Here is a 24,852-nt window from a genome sequence, read left to right on the forward strand (position 1 = left end):
TGAGTAGTTGCAAGGTTGACAAGCTTATAATATATCTTCTTTGAGTGACTGAAGCAACTCAGGCTGTTCTTACTATACCTTTGCAGCTCTATTTTATCTGTATATCAGTGTGATTACTCACCATCCTCCAGCATCTCTACAGTGATAGGCAGAGACGGGCTGCTAGCACCCATGGGAGAGTAAGCCACCACAAATAATGTGTAGGTAGTATGGGGCAGAAGCTCTCTGAAGAGATATTCAGTGGTGTCATTGTTCATTGCAAATTCATATTCCCCGTTATCAGAGCCTGAAAGTTGAAAACGTTCAAATCAAATGTAAGCATGCTTGCCATGTGGCCTCACATACACAGATTTGTGACACAAAGACAGACCTGCAGTGCTGTGGCAGTGCACCGAGTAGCCAATGATTTGATCTGAGTTGTACTCAGGTTTCTCCCAGCTGAGCAGGGCAGTTGTGCTGGAGTATGGTGTAGCAGAAAGGTGGCGAGGAGGGCTGGGCAGACCTTCCCTCACAATGACCGTCAGCCTGGCAGTCGCACAGGCTGTGCCAAGCCAGTTCTCTGCTATGCACTGGTAGTAGCCTGCATCTTCCAGAGCCAGCTGGTTAATTAGCAGGACTCCGGGGCTTTGGGTCTTTACTCGTCTGAATGACTTTATAGGCTGGCCATTCTTCAACCAGTGCAACACTGGAGGAGGTTCTCCAGAGCTGTTACACAAAAACCTGGCTGTGTTTCCCCGGGAGAGGGACACTGTCTCTGGGCCCTGAAGAATCACTGGGGGGGCTGGAGAATTAGAAGAAAAAGTCTGAGGTCATTCCATGTCAGTTCATGAAGTGGCTACCATCTGAACACCTCAGCTTTGCCTGAAAAAATTGAAAGATACACTTCGTAACCCTTTTAATCCCACCGGCGACAATTGTTGCCGTTTTAACCCCCCTATTACAATTGCACATATTGTGTGTAGTGCATGTAAAGTGCATGTAAAATGCATGCACTTATTTTGCAAGGAAAAATTTGGGATTAAGTGGGTTAATAGGAACTATGGAACATTTCAGGTCCCTACTGTCAAGTATTTCAACAGATGTAGGTAGGCTTGTAGGCATTTTTATAGCCTTGTTTCCTTAAGAGGCTTTCTCTAAAAATGCTCATTTGGATTTGGTACATGTTGTCATACTTGAGGAAAAGCATACTTTAATGAAAATTCATAGAGCCAGAGTACCAGATCTTCACCATGAAAAAACTGGAGGGACCTAGCGCTTGTACTTTTTTCATGATAATGAGATTTTAATGTGGACCCTTAGAAAAAGAAGAGAAAACATCTAATAAAACATTTTTGAGAAAACTAATAACAGTAGGTGCATGGAATTTGCAAGAAGTGCATCTTTCAGTTTTATTATAGACATGTTTTTTAAAGTAACATGAAGCTATCACAACTCTAAGTTTTAGCCTACACCTCCCAATATGCAATGCAGAAGTCTTTTTGCCTCCTTTACTTGCATTGTGAATGACATGTCTTACAAAACAATATACTGCTAATCCTACTACTACTACAACTACTATTAGTAATAATAATATTAATAATAACTACTTAATTATTGTCAAAAAATGAGAAGAAGCATGAACCAGAGAGTGAAGAACTTCCTGTACCAAAAATCAAACCGAATGTCAGTTTATAGATATTCACCAGCAAGTGAGAAGGCCAGACACATTTATGTTAAATGTTTCAAGCCAAAGTTAAAATTGCTAAGTAAAACACATTTTCAATTTAAAATCAAAATGAGCTTTGCTAGTTTTGGTTTTTAATAGTCCATCTTTAATATAATATATTAATTCATCTAATTTAACAGACACCAGCTAGGCATGCCCATCTTTTTAAAAGAGCTCTTTGACATTAACATTAGCAGTTAGACGAACAATTCCATAACGGAGAGTGTTATATTTATTGAAGATTTAAGAGACTGTGGTTTATGTATGATTCCTTATTTTCTTTCTCCTCCTCCTGATTAATGAACAGAGGTCTATGTGAAAGCCAGTGCTCCTTCAGAAATGCCTTAAATTGAGAACCAACCTTTTGACATTGGTGTCTCCATGAAAAAGCTTTAATCTTAATATAGAGAACATAACACAACTCCTACCGGGTACTTGCAGCTCAGCAGCAGCAATGACAAACTCTCTGGTCCTGGGCTTGTTGGCTCGGCAGACATAAACACCAGCATGGTGACGCCTTGTGTCTCTAATCACCAGGTTTGTTGCAAGGACGACCACATCAGTAGACATGGGCTTTCCGTCTGATCAAAGAAGAAAGCAAGAGAGAACAAAGGAGATCGTGCTGATGGGAGAAAAAGGACACTGGCCTTGAGAAAAATTGAGCTCATTTCGCAGGCTTTCAGTTGCCTGAGAAACAGCACAAAAGACAGAGATGTTGCTTTGAGCATGGAGGGATTTGACCTGTAATCACAAAAACTGACCAACAGGTGGCTCTGTGACTTTTCAGTCTGGGATCACTGAGCTCTCTGCATTGGCACACTCCTAGGCTCTGTGTGAAATCATTCCCTATTCACTATATAGACCCTTATTTACTTTGTCCGCCATTTTGAGGAGGATTTATGGCCACCAACTAAAAAATACGAGGTGAAAAAGAAATGGTCAGTATTTAAGCTCCAACGGCCACGTTGCAAATGATAACCAGAATGACCAATGCATATATAGTCTTCTAAGAATTGATTCTAACAATGATTCTTTGCAAATTCAAATGTTGCTGAGTCACAGGATGTGAAAGGATTTTTTCCCCATTAACATTTCATGTGTGTGTATGGGTGGGTGTGGACAAATGGTGGAGGTGCGAATGAATTGATGTGACAAATCACCTTATGTAAAGCATGACTCAATGCAGGATAAAGCAGTTGACAAGAGACAGCTAATATCAACTTTACACCTGCAGCTACTGCAAATCTGATCCTCACTTGCTGATGTTTGTTCTTTGCGTGTGTTTGGCAGATAAACGGCGAGTGAGGCACTGATAATGACAGACAGATGCAGTAGAGTACAAAAACAATAGGCTAAGAGGCACAGAGAGAAAAGTGTAAGATAATTTGCCAGTATTACCTTGTCTGCTCCAGGACACCAGTGGTTTCGGCTGGCCTTGAGCCATACACTCCATCACGGCAGGATGTCCAAGCACAACTGAAGCATTCTGAGGTGGTGCCACAATCACAACTCTGTTCAGGGCTTCGGTCGAGCCTATGTCAGCGAAAGAAATGTAAGCTTTGGCAGTCTGGACCAGTAAATATCACATTAGACAGTGGTGAACCCATTGATCCTGATCTCGCTCTTCAGGGTTGCTGCCAAGATTTACAGCTCTGTTAACAATTCAAATACACACTTTTTAAACCAAGTAGCTGTCACAGCAGTTTTGCATCAGTCAGATTTGCATATATACAAATAAAATCATTATCAAGTATTTAGAAAAATTGTGTTCTGTATTTCATTTAAATCCTACCCTGCCTTCAGGCTAAACTGCAGAGAGGTTTGAATCTGTATTCAGAGAAATTCATACAGCTTGCATTGAAACGTCTTGATGCATTCTCAATCATCCAGGTAAGTAAATCTCCAAAGGTTGATTCTGTTCATCTGGACGTAGCGTTTTGTGGGAGAAACGTTTCGTCACTCATCCAAGTGACTTCTTCAGTCTCAGCTGACTGCAGGTTTCCTCAATCTTATAAACAGTATATTTGCATTTCTCCCACTGAAAATGCTACGTCCAGATGAACAGAATCAACCTTTAGAGGCTTGCATTGAAACATTTGAGTCCTCCAGACTCATTAAAATGGTGGATGTAGATATGACCAGAAAGTGTTTGACATTAAGCATTTGGTAGGATGGACACTGGAATGTTATTATTTACATGGAGCAATGTGAACCTTCACTAACAGATTTTGGACATACACCAGAAATCAAGCCTACACAGAATGCTTGACTGAGGGGAGAACATAAGTGATGCTTCTACAAACTAATTTCTGAAAAGGTTGGGCGCAAATCTCATAAACCCGCATTTAATTCCCAAAAGCACATAAAAACATATTGAATGATAAAACAGAGGCAGTTTCTTACTTTATGAAATATATTTGAATAGCTCATTTGCTTTGCAACAGATCGGTAATGCAATTGGGTATAAAAAGAACATCTTGGGAGAGGAAAATTCTCCCAGAACTAAAGATGGCAGACATTCAGCAATCTGCGAAAATCTTTCTATGAATTATGGAACAATTTCAGAATTATGGTTCTCAGGGTAAAATTCTTAAGACTCATGCCTTATTATTTACAGCATATAATATCATCATAAAAAGAATCTGATGAAATATCTAGGACGAGGCAAAAAAGGAATACTGGTTGCCCATGATCTTCGGGCCCTGAGGGGGCATTCCATTAAAAACAGACATGGTTCTGTTATGGCCTCACACCCACATGTTCTAAACTAGAGGAGAGTGACAATCCAGCATCTTATCAATGCTCTGTTCAGAAGCCTGCATGTCTGCTGGCATGATGGTGCATCACTGCCAAAGGAACTGGAAGTTTGCACATGTAGAAAGGCACCATCTGTGCTGAAAGGTGTGGTTTTTATAGCAACATAATCAGACAATAATAAACCACATTCCTCTCCCAGAAGTCCAGTAACTGGTCTCCTCAGTTACCAGATGTTTATGGGCTGTGGTTAAAAGAAGAGGAGATGCTACACAATGATAAAGATGACCCTCTCCCAACTTTTTTGACATGTGTTGCTCTCTTTAAATTCAAAATGAGATTGAAAAAAAAAAAGAAAAAAAAATTATATATATATATTTTTTTTCTTAAATGGTACATACTCTCAGTTTAAGCATTTAATGTGTTTTCTACATTATTATGTGAATAAAATATGGCTTTATAAAATTTGTAAATCATTGCATTCTGTTCTTTTATTTACATTTTATACAACACCCAAACTTGTTAGGAATTGGGTTTGTAAACGATAAAGAGACTTACTATCCAAAGAAAAAGGAGAACACACAGTAAATGGGTCAGGCAATAGGATGGTTAAACTCACAGACCTAAGATATACCCATCTTCACCTTAACAGACCTTTACGTTATTATTCAAAGTGTATTGTCTATGGGTTGAAGAGACACAAATTGCTTCAATGTTTTTGCTAAGGTACATCTGATGTGAGTTGGCCTTTCCACTCACTCACTCACTCACTCATCAGCTGCTCATAATGGTAATGTTCAGGACAGATGCCTGCCATTCTGCAAACACATTATAAATTAATAATCAGGACTACAAAGTTATGCCTTGGTTATGCTTAAAGCTTAAGTGGGTCATATTGCTTTTGTAAGGACTGCACTGGATGGTGTACCTTCATATAGGGCCTGTGTGGGTGCGGTAAAAAAAATAATAAAATAAAGACTGTAAAGAAAATAGAGGAAACTAGAAATTGTTGGTTTAAAGCAGCTAAATGTCCTCTATCCTCTATGTGAATTAAGTATATGAAGTGATGACCTCAATATCAAGCTGTAAAAACTCCATTATGGGTGTTGACCCATTTGTTTTCATAGATGTGATAACAAATTAAGTGATGGCATTAGACCTGACATCTGTTTCATGTAATGAATTGCAATAAGGACTTAAGTAGTCCCCTCCTGCGACAGAAGGCCACAGGAGGAAAGTATCTATGCATCTATGTCATTTTAAATGTGAGCATTCATTCATTTCTACAGCAAATTTTCAAAATGATCCCTACCTACTCAGTAAGGAGAGAAAATTGATTCTGTTCATCTGGACATATCATCTTCAGTTGGTGAAATGTTTCATCACTCATCACAGTGACTTCTTGACTCACTTTTAAGCTGTCTGCAAGTTTCTGTTACCTTATTAACAGTACATTTGACCAAAACTAGCACCACTGACTACGTTTTAGTCAATGGTGCCGTGCCTGACCTTCAGTGGTGCTAGTTTCAGTCATTATGCAAATGTAATAATTTAAAGGTTGGGGAAGCCTGCAGTCAGATGAGACAGAAGAAGTCACTTGGATGAATGAAAAAATCTTTCAAGGACTAAAAACGTTACCTCCAGATGAACAGAATCAACATTATGGGGTAGCCTTCTGACAGTTTTTGCTGTGGAGCATACAAACTTCCCAACAGATTAGCAGTGATTTAAGTTTAAACTTTGTTGTAATTATTCAATAACTTCCAATATGTTTTATCAGATAGGGAGAATGAGCCTTGATCAGCGACTGACATTATGAACAAAACATAGTGCCAGACACTTGGGAGACCAAGACCAATGCCAGGAGCCATATAGAAGTATATTATAGTCTGCAAACGATCACAGCATGAAAGCTTCTTTTTACTGTATATACTGGAAAAAATGTATTGTGAAGGTCAGGCAAGGCAAATGCATGCAATTTCATACACAACATAATGTAACGACCGTGGGTTAGTGGAGCTAAACTGGCTAAACTGCTCACTAGCTAAAACGGCTAGCGGGGCGCTAGCAGCTATCGCTAAACTTCACAGCGAATGGAGAGCGCTCGTGCCTCATACACCGCGCGACCCCGAGCGTCTCAGCAGACTGATAATCCCCAAATGATCCAGCAGGAGGCAGTAGTGGTTCACACCAGTCATTTATTTGCCATCTTTTTTCACACAACGTAACACTGCTGACACCGAACCCCTATCACGCTCCCACCACATAGAGTCGCGGTGTCAGCCAACCATGCCAATTCACCCCCCTCCACAGAACATACATCAACTTCACTGTGGCTTACATTAACATAACACTAACACAACATGCAAATCAAACACATATGAACTAGCAGAACGATAGAAAACACAGAGACAACGCAATACCCAGAATGCACCTGGCTAACAACCCCAGCCAGGTCATTACACAGCCCCCTCCCAAAAAGGTTCAGTGTCCCCACAACCTTAACTGTCCACAATGTAGTCCAGCAAATGTCCGGGCCGGCGTCGAGTACGCTTCGGCCTCGACTGGGAATCCATGGCGCCCCCCTCCGGGCCGGGCGTAGGGGGCGAGGAGTCCCCAGGCTGCACACCAGCCTGCGGGTTGGGGGCAAGCGGATGGTATGGCGCCAGCCGGTCCTTGTGTAGCACCACCCGCCTTCCCCGCCCCGGCATCCGGACTCTGAAGACCACCTCCGACAGCTGTTCCAGGATTTCGCCCGGGCCTTGCCAGTGGCTCATGAGCTTGGGGGTCAGCCCCCGCTTCCTCTGGGGGCAGAACACCCAGACCCGATCTCCGGCCCCCAGCATAGGACCGTGCGCACGGGTATCATACGCCCGTTTCTGGCGGGCCCCGGCTCCCTCCAATGTCCGTCTTGCCAGTTGATGCACCGTGTGCAACCGCTCCCTGAGCCGCCGGAAGTAGTCCATCTCTGGTCCACCAGCAATCTCCGGCTCAGGGGGCGCTCCGAACACCAAGTCCACCGGGGTCCGGAGCTCCCTTCCGAACATCAACGCCGCAGGAGTACACTGACTTGACTCCTGCACTGCTGTTCGATATGCCCACAAAACAAGGGGCAGGTGTTGGTCCCAGTCCCTCTGATGTTGGCTGGTCAGGATGGCCAGCTGGGTGGCCAGCGTGCGGTTGAACCGCTCAACCAGACCATCGCTCTGAGGATGGAGGGGGGTGGTCCTCGTTTTTCTCACCCCCAGCCTCCGACACACTTCTCCCAGCACCTGGCTCTCAAAGTTCCTCCCTTGGTCGCTATGGAGCTCCTCCGGTACACCAAACCGCGTGAACATCTCATCCACCAGAGTCCGCGCCGTCGTCACCGCACTCTGATCCGGCACCGCGTACGCCTCTGGCCACTTTGAGAAATAATCCATCGCGACCAGGACATACCGGTTGCCGGCATCAGTAACAGGGAATGGACCCAGGATATCCACTCCGATCCGCTCCATTGGCGCCCCAACTAGGTATTGCTGCAATGGGGCATGGGAGCGCTGGCTGGGACCTTTCTGCGCCATGCAGTCGTCACAGCAGTGGACGTGGATCTCCACGTCCTGACGACACCCCGGCCAGTAGAACCGCCGTCTCAGCCGTCGCAACGTCTTGCCATTCCCAAAATGGCCAGTACCTGCAGCCCCATGGACCCAGCGGAGGACCTCAGGCCGCAAGGCCCGGGGAACCAGGAGCTGGAGTATGTCGCCTCCCCCGTCTGGCGCTCGCCACCGCCGGTAGATTACACCGCCATGGAGCTCCAGGCTGTTCCACTGGGAGTACAGCGACTTTGTCTCGGGCCCTTGGGAAGACACGGCGGACCAGTCTGGCCGTGTCCCTGCCTCCATCCAGTCCCTCACCATCTCCAGCGCTGGATCGCTCACCTGGTGCTGCTGTAGCTCCGCCGCGGTGAAAGGTTCCTGCCCTTCATCCACACCCTCAGGTTCTGCTGCTGCCGATGTCGGACCCCGGTCCAGCTCCTCCATGCGCCTGCAGTACCGGCACTCATCCGCAGAACAGGGGCGCCTGGACAGGGCGTCAGCGTTGGCGTGTTGCCGCCCTGGTCGGTGCTGGGCCTCAAAGTCGTACTCTTGTAGTATTTCCAGCCACCGGGCCACCTGACCCTCTGGCTGGCGAAAGTTCAGCATCCAGGTTAGGCTGGCGTGGTCTGTCCTGAGCAGGAACTTAGTGCCCAGGAGGTAAGGTCGGAAGTGACGAACCGCCAGGACCACAGCCAACAGCTCACGCCGGGTAACACAGTAATTCCTCTCGGCCCGGCTGAGGCTGCAGCTGTAGTATGCCACCACTCGCTCCTCAGCCTCTCCCCTCTGGGAGAGCACCGCTCCGACCCCCACGTTGCTGGCGTCGGTGTCCAAAAGGAAAGGCTGGCTGGGGTCAGGATACGCCAAGACCGGGGCACTCACAAGGGCAGTTTTCAGCTGCTCGAAAGCCGTTGCACAGCCCTCCGTCCAACCAAACCGCTGACCCTTGTTTGTCAACTGATGCAAGGGGCTAGCGACGGTGGCAAAGTCTTTTACAAACCTCCTGTAATAGGAGGCCAGCCCCAGGAAGCTTCGTAGCTCGGCGACGTTCGATGGGGTAGGCCAGTCCCCCACAGCAACCACCTTCTCGGGGTCAGTAGCCACCCCCTGTTCGCTCACCACATGTCCCAGGAACTTCACCTGGCGAGCAAGAAGGTTGCACTTGGCCGGGTTCAGCTTTAGTCCGGCCCCGCGGATGGCAGTCAGAACCTCTCGTAGGTTGGCCACGGCCTGTTCAAAGTCCTTAGCATGAGTCAGCAAGTCATCCAAATAGACCACGCAGCGGGCACGGGGAATGTCTTTGAGGACCCTTTCCATTAACCTTTCGAACGTGGCTGGTGCATTGCATAGTCCAAAAGGCATCACCTTAAACTGCCACAGTCCTTGCCCTATGGTGAATGCAGTCTTGGGCCGCGCCTCGGCAGCGAGCTCCACCTGCCAGTACCCACTGCGGAGGTCTAGCGAGCTGAACCAACTGGACCCAGCGATGTAATCCAGTGCGTCATCGATGCGAGGTAACGGGTAAGAGTCCTTGCGGGTGACCGCGTTCAGACGCCTGTAGTCCACACAAGGGCGCCACCCCCCTGTTTTCTTCCGCACCATAACCATAGATGCGGCCCATGGACTATCCGAGGGTTCAATGACGCCATTAGCTGCCATCTCTTTTATCAGTCCCTCGGCAGCTTGGCGTTTGGCGAGGGGCAGGCGGTGGGGCCGCAGCCGGATTGGAGCAGCTGCTCCAGTGTCTATAGTGTGTTGCACCAGGCCCGTCCTTGTGCAGTCCTCTTCCCTGGCGGCAAAAGTGTCCATAAACTCTGCCAAGAGGCTCTGCAACTGCTGCTGCTGTGTCGCACTGAGGTGCACCCCACTTCGCCGCCCAAGCTCCTCTACTGCCGCGACAGTCTCAGGTGACGGGGAGACTGCCGAGCTAGGCGGCGACTCTGGCTGCGGGATGTTGGCCCTGCTTACGTCCACCCCCTGGGTCCTCTTCCGCACCCCTGCCGCCCTCGGCCCCTGGCTGTGGCATGGAGCTGCGGGGCGTAAGGGCTTTGGGGGTGCTGGTGGGGTGGGGGTCTGTCCCTGGCTACCGCGGCCCACTTGAAGCTGCACGGTCTCAGCACCAAGGTGGATGGCAACTCCCGGTACATCGACCCGTGCCCCCCAGTGGGCCAGCAAGTCCAGTCCAACAATGCACTCGTCAGTTATGTCGGCAAGCCAGAACTCATGGTTCACACTGTTCGTTCCCACCACCACCTGCAGAGTCTTTTTCCCCGGCATCACAGTCTTTTCTCCTGTGACAGTGTACAACGCTGTGTGAGTAGGGGTCCAGTCTTTTGGCAATGAGCCACCCGTCTCCGGGAGCACCCCCCTTCGCAGCAAGCAGATGGTGGACCCCGTGTCTACCAGGGCCCGGCAAGACCGTCCATCAACTATACAGTCCAGGTACAGTCCACGGGTGGACCCACAGCGGCCCACCACGGGATGAGTGTCATGGAGAGGGTTTAACGATTGGGGTGGGGGTTCCCTCACTGTCCCACCCCGTGGCCGTTTCCCGTCGGTGATGTCACTCGGCTCCGAGGACTAGGTGCGGGACAGTTCCGGGCGAGGTGACCAGGTTCCCCGCACTGATAACAGCAGTCCGTCCGGCGCCTCCGACGTGGAACTGCCTCTGATTGGGCTCGTCTGGCCTCCTCCTCCTCATCCGACTGGGACGCGTTCATCTCTCGCTCGACCATCCTGGCCGATCGTCGGGTCCCTGGCTCGCCCCGCAGCACCTCCTCAGCCCGCTCAGCCTCCCTCAGTGCCTCCTCCAGGTCTCGGGGGGATGACAGCCGGACATGCTGTCGCAGCCTCTCCGGTGTGAGGCCCCTCAGGAAGGCGTGGAGACCCAGCTCCTCTCGTGCCGCTCCTGGGAATGTCGGGTAGCCCCGTCGGGCATAGAGGCGGACGTCCGCAGCAAAGGACCCCAGGCTCTCTCCCTCGCGTCGGCGTCGGCAAGCCAGCTCCTCCCTGCTCTGTTCGGCTGGTGGTCTCTGTCCAAACCGTCTGCCGAGCGCCGTGGTCAAGGCCCGGAGGTCGCGCTGCTCCTCTGGGGGCAGGTCCAGCAGAACCTGGAGCGCTGGGCCCTCCAGTGCAAGCGCCAGGTGGGTGGCAGTCTCTTCTTGACCCCACCCGTTGTGAGTGGCAGCCAGCGTGACTTGGGCCAGATACGGCTCCAGCTGCGTCGCCCCAGTGTAGTGCTGTAGCTTAGCAGCCGTCCTGCCAGGAAGCTGTGGTGCGGCCCCAGGAATCCCCTCCCGTCGCAGGGAGAGCAGGGGGTGGCTGTTCCGGGGCGCGCTGTGGCCCTCTGGCCGCCCCAGCTCGGGTCTTCTCCGCTGGGTCTCGGCAGCCATGCTTTCCAGAAGCGAGCTGTTGTCTCGGATTACACGCTCTAATTCGCCTATGGTCGGCTCCATAGTGTCTGCTAGACACTCATGAATCCCACTTCTGACACCAATTGTAACGACCGTGGGTTAGTGGAGCTAAACTGGCTAAACTGCTCACTAGCTAAAACGGCTAGCGGGGCGCTAGCAGCTATCGCTAAACTTCACAGCGAATGGAGAGCGCTCGTGCCTCATACACCGCACAACCCCGAGCGTCTCAGCAGACTGATAATCCCCAAATGATCCAGCAGGAGGCAGTAGTGGTTCACACCAGTCATTTATTTGCCATCTTTTTTCACACAACGTAACACTGCTGACACCGAACCCCTATCACGCTCCCACCACATAGAGTCGCGATGTCAGCCAACCATGCCAATTCACCCCCCTCCACAGAACACACATCAACTTCACTGTGGCTTACATTAACATAACACTAACACAACATGCAAATCAAACACATATGAACTAGCAGAACGATAGAAAACACAGAGACAACGCAATACCCAGAATGCACCTGGCTAACAACCCCAGCCAGGTCATTACAATAAGCTTAAAGTGCTTGACATTATACACAAAAGCTTAGTCTTAGACATCAGTTCAGAACAACCATTTTGCTTTGACCCACTGAAGATTAGTTACTGAAAATAATGAAGATAAAGTCAAAAAAACAAAAAAACAAAAAACAAGAATTATAAAACAGTCCCAAGAATAATAAAACAGCATTTATCTTCACATTTAAACATGCTTTTTGATTAGACTGTGCCAGTGCAGTAATGTTCTTTTCAACAAACATCACAGTGTTTTTTTTCCCCAGACTTCCTTGATTAGAGTTGTATAATTCAACAGAATTATACCAGACGCTGTGTTGGAGCGACAGGGTTGTTTTGAACGTCACTTGGAGTTAAGTTGAAAGAGGCATACGGAGCTACTACTGTACATGTCAGATGGATGAGCAGAGGTCCGTTTTTGGCAATGATTTAGCCAAGAACTGAGCTCTTGCCTTAAATCCAAGAATTCTTAATCTTTCAACACATGCGTAATATGCACTTCTAGGCAGATACTAGTTGCTTTCGAATATAGCGTTCCTGCAAGATCTTATTGCCCTACTCAGTGAGTTCAAGTTAGAGTGGCAGGGTGAGGATAAATATGTAATCAGCATGATCAGCTCAGTAAACAAATCTGAAAGCAAGCTACAATTGATTTCAAGTGGGCTGCAGTGCTGTTGCCTGTGTAGCTTTAATATCAGGACAAAATACATAATATGAAGAGTCAAGTTCAGAACATTTTACCTGAATCTAAGAAGTAATTTACTCACTATGCACCCAGCCTAGTTGGTTTGAAAACAGTTATTTGCCTTTTCAGAGTGGTGCAGGTTCTGATGTTGCATTACCTGCAAAGCAGTATCACCCTTCTAACTGGGTAATTCTGCTGAGAATGAGATTCTCACACTGCAAAATAACACTCGGGTCAGCTGGTATTAATGGAAAGTTCTAGAATCTACTTCAAGAGAAAAAGTATTCCAACCTTAGAAGATGTGCCTTGAATTTGAAATCGGTTTTGATCAACACATTTGTGTAAATATGCTGTATCTTCCAAGAAGATCATCAACTCATGCAGTTTCACAATGATGGAAGAGCACCTATCCAGACTACAAGTGAGTAGTTGCCTCCTCTCAGTACCGGGGATTCAAGTAAGACAGAGAAATATATTTACATTCCATTTAGAGAACTTAGAGAACAAGCATTTAAGAAAACATTAATGGTAAATGGCCTGTATTTGAATAGCGCTTTACTTGTCCCTAAGGACCCCAAAGCACAACCAGTCATCCACCCATTCACACACTGGTGATGGCAAGCTACATTGTAGCCACAGCCACCCTGGGGCGCACTGACCACTCCACTCAAAAAATGACCTCAATTATTTCAGAACTACAGCCATTTTATACAATTTTATGCAATTATCCATTTTCAGAGGCTCAAAATAGCTTCGTTGTAAACCGAAAAGATTTTTTTTAAAAGCTTTTCCAGTCAACGACCACCTGAAGATTACGACACATGAACATCACCAAATACTGTGTTTCTTCACTTGAGATGGTCTGCTTGGCCTTTACTGGAGCCACCTTCAGTTACTGCTTATTTGTGGGTCTTTCTGCATTAAGTCTCATATTTAATGACGGAGAAACCCCTGAGTTGCTTTGGCATTATGCTTTGGGTCATTATCCATTGTGAAGCACTGTTCTATCAGTTTGGCTTAATCTGAGCAGAGAGTATAGCCCTGTGCACTTCAGAATTCATCCTACTTCTTCCTTCAGCAGTCACATCATTAATAAACACTAATGACCCAATTCCACTGGCAGCCATGCATCCCCATGCTATAGCATTACCTACCACATATTTGGCAGATCCTGCGGTATGCTTCGGATCATTGGCTGCTCCTTTCCTTCTGCATACTTTTCCTTTCCCATCATTCTGGCACAGGTTATTTTTTTTCTGTCCAACCATAGTTTTGACTCTTTAAGATGTTTTTTTATGGCAAAGTCTAATCTGGCCATTATGTGCTTGAGTGTAATCAGTAGTTTGCACCTTGTTGTGAATCCAGTTTCATATCAACTCATTGTGAAACTGAGTTCTTGTCTGAAAGACCAGAACTGGGCTTTGCATTCCTCCAGATCATTGATTCGGCCTCTCTAAAGTTTTTAGAATCTTTCTGATAGGTTGATTTTGTTTGTTTTTACAATAGCGTTCCTCACTTGCACATCTCTCTGGACCTCATATTAGAATTACTGCTTCATTTCTCATGAAATAACAAAGTAACAGGCTACACCTGGCCATGAAATTGCTTGTCGGCATTAATTTTGAGCCTCTGAAAATGGAGGACTCTCTGCAATCAAATAATGATTATGACTCAAGTGAAGCTGTTCTTGTCAAACATATTATAGACTTAACTGTATCTGTGCTGCTTTCAAATTTACTGTGTGCATGTTAAACATGTTGGTAGGCAATCAGTATTGGTTAGGGCTCTCTGATTGGATTGACATATCTTGGCAGATTGGTAATTTTAAAAGTAGATCATGGTTCGAAAATAGGTTGGAAACATCGTGTAAAAAATTAATGCACAGAGCTATATGATGTGCAGTCTCTATTCACTGACATTAGTTGGTTTACTGTATATGTATAGTATCAGCTGTTCCTAGATTTAAAGTGACCACAGTCCTGAAATAATCAGAGTAAAAATATCATTTAGAAATGTATTTTCAACACCAACAGATGCACTGTACTTTCTTGTAATGCATTCCATTACAGTGTAAAGCTGCTGCCATAGAAAGTGCATCACTCGGATGTGTGACCTTCACTCTACAGATTGATGTTGGTGCAGTTTGAAACTAGAAGGCTGTTTGCTAATTCATCTGCTGAAGGTGACAAGTTTCTCTGTGATCACCTTGAGACATCAGCATGATGTACCATTATGATTTCTGAGCCTGTCATGTCAGAAGCCAATCATGTCCCAATATGCATATCCATTTCACACAAGCGTAAGCTGAAGACTTTAAATACATCAAATTGACTTTTGGGCAGAAAAAAGAAATGTAAAAAAATAATTATAATTAATATAATAATTCAAAATGTGCTTTAAAACTCACTACAGCTATAAACTCACATGACATGAAAACTCCTCAAGTGTCATTTTGTTAGCTGTAAATATATCCAATGAATTTTAAGCCAAAACTCATAAGAATGGAAAGATAGGAGTTCTCAGTGGTACCTGCCTGTCAATCCAAACACTATAAAGGACTGCAACAGGCCTTACCTGTGGTGACAGAGAGTCTGGCTTCATGACTGATGTCCTTCCCGGCAGAATTGGATGCAACACAGCGGTAGACACCCTCATCATCCTTGGTCACCTCCAGAATCTGGAGCACCCCATTAGGAAGGGAAATGAATCTGTTGCACACAATAAAAATAGAGACAGAGATGACAGAGAAAGAAGGATTTAGAAGGAATAGCAGAGAGAATGAAAGATAAGGTTATATAAATGGCTTAGTGCCCCATAGGATGAAGCATTCAGGTGATCAGCTTTGTAGGTTGCTGCTCCTGAGTCCCCATAAGACACCATCTTTGTTCAGGAGAAAGTACCTTTGTGTACAACCACTTTAGAGCTGAGTCAGACAACACAAAATAACTGCAATTCTAGAACTTTGGGATGTAAGCTTTTCATAGTATCACAAAATACCCCAAATGAAGGCTGTTTTAATGGCTACACTGTAATATGTGTAACATGTGTTTTGCATACAGAATCTCTCTGCACTGTTAATACTTCCCATATTTTATATCATTGCCTCTCCCTCCCCTACAGAGGTCATTACTTCAGACAGGCAAATCAGACCAGTGGAACCCAGGCAATATAAAGCCATCACACCACCTCTTATAGCTGTTATCATAGGCTATTAATCTGACCATAATGTGACCAGCGGTAGTCTGTTCATGAAGGATAAAAGAGCAGGCGAGTGTAAAGGAGATAAGAAGAGGAGACAAGGAGAATAATAAGAGGTACCAGAAAACAAAGGATCCAAAAAGAAAGCGGTAATAAGAGAAAGCATCATTTATAATGAGAAAATTTGGATAGATAAATAACATTAAACACACATATTATGAAAGAGAAAAGCTAGTGATGCTTGAACCATTTTTTGGTTGATTTTAGTTTAACGACATTATTAGAGCCTGAGGTGGAAGAGCCATGTCCCACCAATAAGACCTTATGAGGAGCAAGCTGGTTGTGGGTCAAGCAAGGCTACAGCAGCCATTAACACTTTGCCTGACGTAATAAGGCTGGAAACAAATTCCAGGGTCAGGAGAAATGTCGATATTGTTAAGTGATCCATTAAATGGGAATATATGTGTGAGAAAACTGGGAGAGAGACTGTTCAAGGATGTGGCTATCATGATGTGGCTGTTCCTTTATGATTACCATACCATTCTGCATTTCCATTAAAAACTGAAGCAGCTACATTCAGGGACAAACAAAATTCGCATTCTTGTTTTGAACAAAAGACTGACATGTCTTTAGTAACTAGCAGCAACATCCAAACTCAAAGAATTCAAATGGAGGGCAACATCCAAACACTCTTGTACACAGTTATAGTGAGTAAATCAATATGAAATCATATACAAAATGCAGATCATTGGGAATATTTAACATACAATAAAAAGCCAAAGCAGAACTCCATAGTTACCTTGTTCCCTCAGGAATCGCTACTTCATCTTTTTCCCAGGTAATAACAGGGGTTGGTATTCCTTCAATTTGGCATTCAAAGCGGGCAGCCCCTCCTGTGGGCACTTTTTGTGGAGATGGCTCCAGACGGAACTTCGACAGACCTGCAGGTACAGTAATGATATAGTTCAGAGGGTTATTGATCAAAGCGTCTGCCCACACCTGGTATTACATCTGGCCATGGTCCACAATTTCTCCAGCATATCTTCAGCATACCTAGTGCACTTATCCATGGCTGCAAAACCAGTGCAAGGGATCTACACACTCGATAGCTCACACTTGATAGCTCAAGTCGTAACTTAATACAAACAGTACTAACCTCATCATTTATTCTACTTACAGCTTTGTTCAGACAACCCAGTGAATGTGAATTGTACGTGAATGTCACTTCTGCAGTCTGTATTTAAGACTTCCAGTGTTTGTATTACACCCATTGTAGGGCTTTCAGTGGTGCTGTTTTAATTTTTGTAATTTGATTAAAGACTTGTTGAGGCCGTTTAAATGCCCTTGAATGTCCTGATTAGGAGAAATTTAGGGACTTAATCAGGCTTGGCTCTATTTGTCTGTCCAGGTCGACTCTTGGCAGGACTCCAGTTTTCAGTCTTTATACAATCACAGACACGGGAATGCTTCCCTCTGAATGTAAAGCTGAGCACCAGGGGGCAGCAGTGAGTACCGTCTGAGGGCCTCTAACCTCTGACCCCAACAGGCTGTTGGAAGAGAGAACAAAACAGACTGGCTGTCCCAGCCTCTTAGTTTGTAGCCCTGACTGAGAAGTAGGGGAGTGGGGGTGGATCAAAGGAAAGTGCAGAGAAAGAAGTCGGGGAAGGCAACTCTAAGAGGAGAAAAGTAAGAAACAAAGAAATAAGCACAAGGGACAATAAAAATGCCCAAAACATAAAATGGCTAGAAAATCCAGTGTGTAATTACATTAACCACATAATAGGCTGTAAAAATTTACTGTAATATCATAATAATATCATATGTGTTTCTTTGAATGTTAAATAAGCAGAGGCATCTAATCAGCCAGTCTTTCTGGTTTACATAAAACACTTTCTCCTTGTGGAACTAATTGCCAAACTGGATTTGCACAGCCTCAAAACATGTAAACATCACCCAAAAGTGTCACAAACATAAATGTGTGAATGTGTGAAACAGCAGCTATTAATAAAGTTTTCTGAAATATTCTGAAGATAGACGTCCTACATTTATCCCCTCCACTGTGTATTTAAAAATAGAATTTCTGCTACTTATCACATGAAAGGCAAATGCCAGGCCATCTAATAAATATTAAGAAATTAAATTCAAACCCCAAAATTTCGACATGACAGGTCTATTGTTGTGTTCAGTAGATTCATTAAATTATCTAGGAATAACAAAGGTCTTCGTACAAACCCAAATTAAACTATTTAGTAGACTAGATGGATTTTAGCATTGTAACCTTTCCAGTATCAGTTGAGAAACATAAGTTAACATAAGTCTGCTAACTAAATGTAGAGAAATGACCAAAATCACTAAGCTTAAACCATAGCCATAGCTGCAGCCAATCACATGGTAGGCTCAAGATTTGTAAACTCACACCATCCTGATTTTTTGTACAAGATTTTCTCCAAACCACTGTAAGCTGAGGAGGAGACACTGGACAGGCTATCCAAAATCACCCTAGGCCCTATCACTCCAACTGTTAGTCATGTCAACAAACTGTCCATCTGTGTTTTCCCACTGTGCTGAGGGAACAAAGTTTCTCAATGAGTACACACAGGCTGACAGAGATGCTTGGTCATAGTAGCAAAATGGATTTGATTCATTTCAGACAATCTCACACTGACTGTTGCGTAGCAAGTCATGGAAGAGCCGTTGATGATTAACCTCTGCCACTTCCAGCCATTACAGCATGATTCTCTCATGTAAACACACACAACCTGTAACACTGCCAGACAGCCTGATAGGATGACACGCTCAATGAGCGTGCGTGGGTGTGTGTACATTTGTAAATTTAAGTGCCGGTGTGCCCTGCTACTTGTTCTCTAATGCCTGCACACGGACAGCTTATGATTACATTTCTGAAGCACTGTATGCAGCCATGTTCACAAGTGTATGTGTGCACAGGAGGGTTTCTGCAGAGCGGTGAACAACAGCTGATAAGCGAATGTGCATTAGCCATTCAACATTAATGCAAGGGGGGGGGAGACGAGTGTTTAGAGACGACACTTTACTCATGCTGGGATCGAACAATGGCGACTTGCTGGGCTTCTACGTCCATTGTGTCAGAGTATATTCATATTAGCCTTTTTTCCCCAGAGCTCCATGAGTGTCCTGACACCTGTGATGAAATTCCAAGGCAGATCCATCCAGTTACATACAGATCACAGAGTCAGATGCTGCGGAGTTAACACTGAAAGGACTTGTCCTGACACACTGGGAAATTTTTCATTGTAACGTTCCCAGCTAAAGGTGGTATACCAAATCATAGGGTCGAAATATGACCAATTGTTTCCTAGCAACAAAGTCTTTCTATATAAGTAACATTTTCAGGCAAATCCTTGGGCATTGCTCTATGTAAACTTTAACCCCTCAATGTGCGTGGTAAAAATAGAGAAAAAAAATCTCACATTTCTTTGCTCTCTCACTCTCATTTATCTCATCTCAGTACTTGGCTTTTTTTTTTGTCACTGCTGCTGGTGATTTTACCCCAACTCTGTCTTTGTCCATCCCTCTATCCCTGCCCTACCCTTTGGCCCCAGAGCTATCAGATTGCAGTATTTTCCTCCTCCCCTTGTGAAACCAGATAATTCAACCTGTGACCTGTGTGCTTCCCAACTTTAAATCTGATTACCACAACTCAACAAGCATGCCACCCTTCCTGCTTCAACAGATATTTGCAATAGCTGCTGTAAAACATGTGCATTTCTGTCTGTTTTAACAAATAGGCAGAAATGTCCTTCAACCTCTCTGATAAATGAAGAAGTCTGTGTATTTGTACGTGTGAGTATTCTTTGTCCGTTGCAACAGCTGTCCATCTGATCCACTTCAGACTTGGTGGGTGCATTGAGGGACAATAGTAAGTGCTGTGTTGTGTTTGAAGTCGTTTGGGGCTTTCCTGTTCTGCAACATCATCTATGAAATGGCCATAGATAGGTCACCTGACATGTGATCTCAGAGATGAGATGATGTCAGACTTCTCTTTGACGCTTTTGAAGTTTAGATAGCATTATTTGCTCCAAAGAAAACTCAAATGACGGTGTTATCTACTTTTGCTGATTCTAACATGCCTTTGAAAGCAGGTACTGCACTAGTAGTGACAAAAGGAAGCCCTTTACAGTATTTCTGCAATGACTTTCATTAAGTAGAAGCCTTTCAATGTAGAGTTCTTGTTGTAATGCTAGATGTCTTTGAACTAGTATTTCTTATCGAGCTTTGAAAAGCTATTCTCCACATTCTCTTTCACTGCTCATATTGGCATGGGGTGTCTGCATTAATACCGAGTCGACTTATGATAAGACACCTTTTAAAATCATGCAATTACAGGCAGGAAAAATACTAAATACGAAAAACATTCATAGACATTATCCACAACTGAAGCCTGCAACAAGACATAAAATTGTGTGTGTTTTTTTTCCTTGTTAAGACATCAACTGTTTTTTGAAATGGGTTGCAGAAGCTAGAGTTAGAAAATATTGACATTCCCCGCAGAAGTCTCATAATAAGAAAGGTTAATTGCTCAAATTAAGACAAAAAGCAGCTTTTTTAACCATCATCATAATTTACCTGTGAATGGATTTGAAAAATGTGATTTGCACTCAGTATGCTGCCTCTGTCATTTAAAGAAGACGGAATTAGAGGCTGATTTGTATGTGACATTGATTTGTATGTACAGAGAAGGAAATCTCTTTTACTGTGTCTGCCTTAACAACACACATCATATATTTCGGCAGGAACGCCGAAGCAGCTGGTTTTCTTAATGTTTTTTCACAGATGCAGTCTCAGCTACAGTCAGTTTTTCAGTGTCATTCCTACCAATGTAGGCCCGTACTGTAAGATCTAAGAATATCCACTCAATGTTAGTGCTGAGGCATTTCGGCTTCATCCTCCTTCCCAGTGGTCACATCTATCTCATAGCCTCTCGCAAGTAATTTAATAAAGACACCACACACCTATACACACATGCGTGCAAACTGAAGGTCATTCTTAATGGTCTCAGAAGCCTTTCCTTTCACCATCATCACAAACTCTCTTCAGCCTTGTCTGCCTTCCCACCATTCATCCAACATACCCCCTCCCTTCCCTTTAGTCCTCATTGTCTGTCAAACAAGAGATCCTTATAAATAGGCATGTGACAGCTGACAAAAGAAGGGGCATCCACAGAGGATACTGTCTCATTTTATACAAAGCTAATGGCTAAATAAAGACTACCACTTAGGAGAGTGAGAGAAAGAGGCCTCTTTGGAGGGGCGATTAAAAACTACAGCCTGTACTCTCATTTTTCATACCCCCATATTTCTCTTCTTCCTTTTTTTATTTCCATCCTTTCCCCCTCATTTACTCTGTTGCAGAGTATACCTCATCCCAAGACACTTGTTACTTCCTATCTGAGGCCGAAGAGAAGCAAGTCAATGCCCATCCATGCAAAAGAAATTCCCTTGATAAAACAGAAAAATTCAGTTGCTATTCTTCAATATACATGTGTATCCATGTATTCTACAGCAAGCAGATGCATAAAGGATACCAATATTCTTATTTTGTTTTATTGAATATACTGCAGCATTAAACATGTTGACCATTCAAACACTCGCAGACAAACAACAACACTTGTGTAATCATTTCACCATTTCTCAGGTATAGTCAGAAGTGGTCAGACATGTGCATGCCTTTGTGAGACTGTGCTGTCACATAATTAGGATGATTTTGAAGCTACAATAGGTCATGTTGGTTTAGAATAAAGACTGGAAACAGATGTCACTACAATTCACTAATTAATACTCAGGTAGGAAGTAAATCTTGGCATAAATGAGCAAAATTTCACAAGAGTCTTTTTTTTAGCACGCTGCAGTGTGTCATTAAATCAGTCTGAGAAGAAACTCGACTTCTGCATCTTTGCTTGTCTCTGATTTCAGTCTTTAGAATATCTAGGATGTGACAGACACTATGGCTAATATATTTTTTAATCAAAATAGTCTTACTGGTAAGAAAAAGTAAACTATTAACAAACTTTCTACAAAATGTACAGACACAGAGATCACAATTCTCTCACAATGTACCAAATGAAAATTCTGAGTCTTCAGCAAACTTAACTATCTTAACTAACTTGACCATAGCCCTTAAAAGTAACCAGGGATACCTACTTGCTAGGAGCACATTCACAGTCCGGCTCATCAGCGCTCCAAGGCTGCTGCCAGTCACACAGCTGTAAGCCCCCGCCACACCATGGGGAGACTGGCCATCCCTAGACGTTGGCATCAGGAGAACGGATCCATTGACCAAATACTGAAGGTAGTCATTCCCCTCTGGAAGTAGTGGCTGTCCATCCTTTAGCCAGGAGACATTGAAGGGTGTATCACTGGCCCCCAGATTGCAGTCCAGCAAGAGGGGCAAACCTGGTTCCAACACTACATGGCTGGGTCCAGCGCCGCAGCTCAGCTCCACGGAAACCAGCTTTTCTATGCAGAACAAAGGAAGACAAGGTTGTTAACTTTGCTCTGTACTTTTAGTAAACCTCAATGTGTTTTTATTCTAATAAATAAATGGCATTCTTGTATTTTTATTGCTCTGTGAACATCATCACAGCTATGCTATGAACAACATTAACTATACTCACTGATCTGATTAGTTTTACTTTCTAAAAAGGCAAAGTCGTTTTATAGCGTAGTCCCTCACCATAACTTCAAAAGAGTTGATAGCACTGGCAGCACAGATGGAGTAGGGTAGTGCATACCAGAAGTAGGGTGTTTTGGGGACAGAGAGAAGCCCAGAGGAGGAGGGGGAGAAACTCTGCAAATGAAATGGGCGCATAGGGCATGAAGAGATTTGTATGTCAGCAGCAGGACATTAAAGTCAGTGAGAGAGGGGAAGTCCTGGAGTGAGAGGTCAGAGTGAGCAGCTGAATGCTGTATAAACTGTAGTCAAAGGAATGTTAAATGATGATAAATTTTCCATGCAAAACAAATTGTCATGAAACAATGATTTAATGTGAAACACTACATACTTATCAGAGAAAAGCTTCAGATAACGGTGAAAGTAAATAAATATTCTCATAGAACATTTTTCCCCCTCCATTGTGCATCAGCATGGTTTACTTTATGGCCTTTCTTTATTGCCTCACCCCACCACCTCCAGCACCATCCACTCACCCAACACACCCCCTCATTATAGAGAAAGGAGGGGAGAGGGTAGGCATAAAAACCTGTCCTTTGAAATACTTGTATAAATAACAAGATCAAGACAAAAAAAACAAAAAAAAACAGAAAAGCTATCTAAGGAGAAAAAGAATTAAAGAGACGAAGGTCAAGAGATCTGGAGATGGAAGATTCAAGGAATATCAGCTTTTGCAAGAAATTATAGCACATAATTATCATTTATGAGGTAGACGGAGTGCATTAGAAACATACAAAGAAAACCAAAAAATGCAAGGGTCAATAATGCTGAAACACATTGCTTCCGTGAAGAAGTAGCAAGATGACATTTATGTCTTCAGTAGAGCAATACTGCACAGCATTTAGTGGAGCAAGTGAAACTTCCATAGTAGTATAAGTATCCAAAATGGTCACATTTAAACATGTTTTGTTCTTTTTTTTTAATTGCTTGTTTTTAATAATTGAAAAGAAAAGAGAACATACATATTCACAAACCAACCACAAAAAAGCCTAATAAAATTAAACAGCATTCATCATCTTACTACAGGAGCACCTGTCAGGCTGTATTGGAAGTCAATGAGTTGGAAGCAGGAAAAATGGACAAGCAGAAGGATCTGAGAGATTTCGATAAGGACTAGATTGTGATGGCTAGGTCACTAAGTTGACTGTTGCATACTAGTTTACTAGGGCAGCAGTAGTTGTTGATCATTAAAAATGTGACAGACATTTTAAGTTTAACGATTTTATTGCTGCATGTAATTACATTTTTCATGTCAAGCCATTGTTCCATCCCTACAGTCAATATCACATAACCCCATGAAGGAAGATGTATATACAGCTCAGAGACAAAGGGACCAAACGCCACAAGTGCATACAGGTCTTTGTCTGGGTGTTAGGTAAAATGTTGGCAAATTAAACATTTTTCCATTTAAAAAAAAATAAAGACTTAAGAGTCAGTAACTGACAAATATGACAAATTTGCGAGATGTCATATTTTGAACAATATCAATATATAAAATGAAGAATAAATAAATAAATATCGAAACATCAATTTTGAATCATGGCTATAAATAATTTAATATCCAATGGGTTGCTTGATGAAGTGTCTCCATGACATGATGGTGCTCACCCGTCCTCACTTAGTCTTTTTATCATTGGATAAATGATAAAAACTTTCTAGACTGTAAGCATTTTTATAGTGGTTTTTATGGTTATTTCAGTAACTTGATCGATAATCAGCAGACACTCAGTCACTTGGGAAGAGTAAAAAAAAAATTGCCTGACTGTTAAAGTACACAACATTCCCAAAAATGCATAAATAAAACAAAAGTAGCATGCGCACTCTAAACATCAACAAATGTGTGCACTGTGAACACAGTGCCTTAGGCAATGTTAATGCAAAGTTTGATCAAGACTGATCCACTTCTCTATCAGAAGGTGGGGACCATACAAACATAAATACATATACTGTGATCATTACAGTACGATGGCTACTTTTATTTGAGTCATTCTCTTTTGAATGGCAAATGGTAAATGAACTGGTTCTTATATAGTGCTTTCCTACTCTATCTCAGCACTCAAAGCATTTTGCTCAACTTGCCGCGTTCACTGATTCACACCTATTCACACAAGCATTTTTTCTAAGCTCTGTCTATGTAAGTGGTTTCAAACTAGCAAATGAATATATAAATGAAGGCTATAAATAAATATTTATGTTTACATTTTTATCCAGACACATGACTTAATGTATGTCTTGATGTAATTTCATATAATTT

The 24,852-nt window shown here is 43.7% G+C and overlaps 1 protein-coding gene across 1 annotated transcript in view; it reads right to left on the minus strand.

The window, feature by feature from the left end:
• The window catches only part of igdcc4 (immunoglobulin superfamily, DCC subclass, member 4), a 60,575-nt gene that overhangs the window by 14,758 nt on the left and 20,965 nt on the right, over positions 1–24,852 (minus strand). The window contains exons 2-8 of the mRNA XM_080884605.1: positions 22,070–22,384; positions 16,690–16,831; positions 15,267–15,400; positions 3,104–3,238; positions 2,134–2,286; positions 371–781; positions 122–286 (exon numbers count right to left, since the gene is read on the minus strand). Coding sequence (XP_080740731.1) covers positions 122–286; positions 371–781; positions 2,134–2,286; positions 3,104–3,238; positions 15,267–15,400; positions 16,690–16,831; positions 22,070–22,384 — 1,455 coding nt within the window. The remainder of the gene's footprint in view (positions 1–121; positions 287–370; positions 782–2,133; positions 2,287–3,103; positions 3,239–15,266; positions 15,401–16,689; positions 16,832–22,069; positions 22,385–24,852) is intronic.

The sequence above is a fragment of the Rhamphochromis sp. 'chilingali' genome (assembly GCF_963969265.1).
Source record: "Rhamphochromis sp. 'chilingali' genome assembly, chromosome: 6".
Lineage (NCBI taxonomy): Eukaryota > Metazoa > Chordata > Actinopteri > Cichliformes > Cichlidae > Rhamphochromis > Rhamphochromis sp. 'chilingali'.